Below are 4,024 nucleotides of genomic sequence, written 5' to 3'. Positions count from 1 at the left end.
GGCAAAATATCGAAACAGTGAAACATTTTCGACAAAATGAAATGGGACAGTGCTTTGAAATGAAACAAAACAATGAAATGAAACACTGTCCTTTCACAATGGTGAAATGGATGTCAAAACAAAAACCTGCATGTCAAGTGGAATCTATGCTAATTTACAGAGGGAAAGTGAAACAGGTGTTAATTCCCTTGAAAATGGAATTTTTATGCAAACAGCTCTTGTTGCATCTGATTAGATTCAACTGCTTGACTATTCTAGTTATCTGTGAAACTATACATATTCTTATGTGCTGTAGGTAATTTGGAGTCAGCATACTTTAACTCTAGACTGAGACCACATGCAATATATAGCACAGTACATGCTGTCCACCTGGATTTGCAGTGCAAATTGGCAAGCGCACCTGTCGCCCTGACTGCCTCTAGAGAACAGTGGTTTAGAAACAGTCTGCTGCGCTTGGCACCCGTTTCCGCAAGGTGCTGGATTCTTCACATTAAAAGTCAATGGGAACCGAGTATGCTCAACAGCTTGTAGGAATTGCCAAATACCTTGCAGTATCAGGCCCTCTATTATCATAGGTTAACAGCAACGTTGGAGACCAAGAAGAAAAATCCTCCGTTGTTGTCATATCCACCCACTCTACAGAGATGTTTGGAAGTGTCTTGCTCACCAAAATGGAACGTGTCCAAAATCAAGCCAACTGCAGATGGGATTCTAGGCTTTCAAGTTACAGGTTCAAACCAAGCTACCTTTTCTTTGCCTTAGACTTCTCCTGAAGATAGTGAAGAGGTACAAGCGTTGACTCCTTCCCTTCCTCACAAGACCCCAACTGTTATAGCTTCTTCAATAGAAGGGTAAAAAACCATGCTGCCTTCAGAGAACTTCTTGCTTTCCAGATTGCCCAGTAGGGACTGCCGTGAAAGAAACAAAATATTTTCTTCCTGGACCCTCTTGTCCTGCAGTCGAGAATCTCACTTCTCAAGAAGTCCTACCTTCGCGCTCCCCAGGGTGCAAGAGACACCTAGACTCTTCAGAGAGTAGCTAGTGAACTGCAACGAGGCTTTTAGCGCACTGTTGTGCGGCCCATTGCTCAGTGCACAGCAAATATACAGAGCTAAAAAACTCTGAGCCCTGGAGAGTCAGCACTTCTCCTCTCTCAGGAAGTATTTAGCCGCTGTAGATTGAGATCTGGCAGAATAACGTACTTAGTTGAACACAGAACGGAGTAGCTGGTTTGCTCTTACTTTTCCAATGGTTTGTTCACATCCACTTGTGTACTGGTTCATCAGCTTTATTGAGAAATGATGACACTTGTGATGGTGGACAAAGGAGGTATCTTAACATTTGGCAGTTACTGGAGCTGAAGCCGCGGGACTGAAAGATTGCTTCATAAATCAGGTGTATCATAGAAGTCATAGAGACAACTTGTGTGCAGTTGCATGACATATACATGCCGGTTACAGCCCTGATTCTGCAAAACAGACCAATCCCTACTGATGGGGAACTGCTACAGTAGGGAAGGTTTCAGACTGCCCTTGCCTACTGCCACTTTTTAATAGCCAGCACTTTCCATTTAATTATGGATGCTCTGAACTGCATGGGAACTTGAGCTGGTAGGTCCCTATTTCATGGTCTGGTTGTGTAGAGCCGCTCAGGCTTTACTCTGGGGTAACGTGCTCAGTATGATAGGAAGTCAGTGGTGGCAGCCTCCCCAAGCCCAGCACCAAGGCTGATCATTAAAGCAGGCCACCTGGTTGGGATTCATTCTCATATGTTCATAGCAAAAGTATCTGTGCTCTAAAGCGAGAGCAGCTGTTCACCTGGAGGTGTGAATTCTTGTGTTTGTAGAGGAAGCCATCCCTGCTGTCTGCAAAACAAGAACTGTTATATACGAGATACCTCGGAGTCAGATTGATCCCACCTCTGCCAATTTCCTGATATGGCCACCATGCGTGGAGGTGAAACGTTGCACTGGCTGTTGCAACACCAGCAGTGTGAAATGCCAGCCATCACGGATACATCACAGAAGTGTCAAGGTGAGGCCATGGTGACTGCACAGGTGCAGAGGGCATCTCTTGCTGTAAGAAGATTGGTGCTTCAGACAGTCAATCAAATATGTTCTCCTCTGCTATTAGCAGATACTTTTCTTCATATCTGTTTAACAGAAAATATTGCTTGTAGAGTTGATTGTCGTGGACACCATTTTGTTTTTGGGTGGTTTTTAACCAAAAAAAAAAAAAATCTTAGCAAAAATAGTTCTCACTGGAGCTTTCCCAGGATCTGTCACAGCACAGAACTAGCATTTCGGAAGAGAGGCCGACTCAAGGGGCATGGGATTGTACAATCCACTGTACAGAATATTATTTCCTTAATTAATATTATGCAGCTTAAAACTGGGGCTTTTATATATGACAACATAACACTTTTGATCTGAAAAAAATGTGTTTCAAATGATCTTATCTCTAGGGGCAAGAGACTCAAGGGCATCATGCTCTATTAACTCATTAGGCAAAATCCTTTTCTCGTTGCCACAGTTTTCCATTAAATATTTCATGAAGTATTTATTATAGGCATGTTGCTTTCATATCGGTGTAAATCAGGGGACCTGATTAAGTCAGTAGACTTGCACCAGTATAAGGGACAACAGAATCCCATTTATTGGCCCCATTATTAACCTGTTGGCCCCATTTCTTGTAAATATTGAAGTTGACTTCTATTTTTAATAAACATCCTTCTAAGTGAATTTGCCCAGTAAAATGAACGGACTGTAGCAGTCACTGTGTCTTGCTGAGGAGTCATAAGAGGTGCTGCAGACTCATTTATTTAACCGACATGCCTTCCAAATGCAAAGTGTGATGTCTGAGCCAGTTATAAGGTATCTGAACACACCCAAAAATGTGGGCAGTTTTATTTATTTTCTTAATGGCTGAAAAACCCTTCCGGCTCTGATAAGATGGCAAATATCTGAAGATATTTTCTCGGCTTTTCCAAAAATAATTACCCAATACACTTGCATGCTATTCACTTGTGGATCTTGAAGCAGGTTGCAGACATAATTAAGTTAGAAAAAGAAAAACATGGGGCTGTTACATTGATCACTGGGCTGACAACCAGCTGGAGAAATTTAAGTCATTTAAAATAGTGGCCTAAAATGAAACTACCTCCTGAACCAGGAGTAAAACACCACCACGGGCAAGCCCAGTGCTATGATCTGTGGGCCCAGTCTTGCTTCCACGAGTTTTGTAGGCTCAGATCCTTCCGCTAATGCATTCACTTGGTGCAAAGGGATAGTAATGTAAATGCAAATGCCCAACAAAGAACTGTGCTGCCTGATGAGAACTCCAAGTAGCTTGTCTACACCACAGCCTGGCTCTTGTCTTTTGCCTTTCCAACATACAGGGTGCGGAAGAAGTTGAGTGGCATTTGCTACAGCCACTCTCCTCTTGCGTAGGATCTTAAGCCAGTGGCAGAATTTGAACTGATGCTTCTGTTAGGATGTTTTAATGTTACTGTCGGGGATGTTACCCATCTTGCTGCCCCCATGTAACTTGGCATCTCATGCAGTGGTACAGCAGTGGCCTTTTTGGACTTGCACTCATTTATTAGCATGCAAACTATAAGGACGATCATCTGAGAAATTGATTTCTAGGGCTGCATAAGTGCCAGTGACAGATACGCCCATCGGTCAGTGGTTCAGAAAACTTCAAGACAGTTCCCCTGCTCCGGACAGTAATTAAATAGAAAGGACAAGAGGTCAAACAGGAACAGGATGCTTATTGTAGAGGTTGCAGGCTGACCCCGCCATCACACCAGAGATCCTTGAACAAAATCCATATTTATTTCCTTCAGAGTCAGATCCTCTTGTAGCCTTTGATATAATTAATTGTTTTATGAGCCTTTTGGCAAGAACACATTGAGAGCTGAATGACTTTGTGTGCGTGTGTGCATGTGTGTGTGTGATGCCTGAGCAAGCCCAGTGTGAGGGTCACAGGAAAGGTAGGAGGAATTGGTCTGTGGGGCCATCTGG

General features: G+C 43.2%; 1 protein-coding gene across 1 annotated transcript in view; it reads left to right on the top strand.

Annotated features, from left to right (window-relative positions):
- PDGFA (platelet derived growth factor subunit A) overlaps window positions 1-4,024 on the top strand; it is a 34,268-nt gene that overhangs the window by 17,424 nt on the left and 12,820 nt on the right. The window contains exon 4 of the mRNA XM_019512607.1: window positions 1,846-2,033. Within this exon, the coding sequence (XP_019368152.1) occupies window positions 1,846-2,033 (188 nt within the window). The remainder of the gene's footprint in view (window positions 1-1,845; window positions 2,034-4,024) is intronic.

Source organism: Gavialis gangeticus, unplaced genomic scaffold (genome assembly GCF_001723915.1).
Source record: "Gavialis gangeticus isolate Ggan-Ray unplaced genomic scaffold, GavGan_comp1, whole genome shotgun sequence".
In the NCBI taxonomy this organism is placed as follows: Eukaryota; Metazoa; Chordata; order Crocodylia; family Gavialidae; genus Gavialis; species Gavialis gangeticus.
Note: the sequence above shows the minus strand (reverse complement) of the source record. Positions and strands in the feature narration are given on the sequence as shown.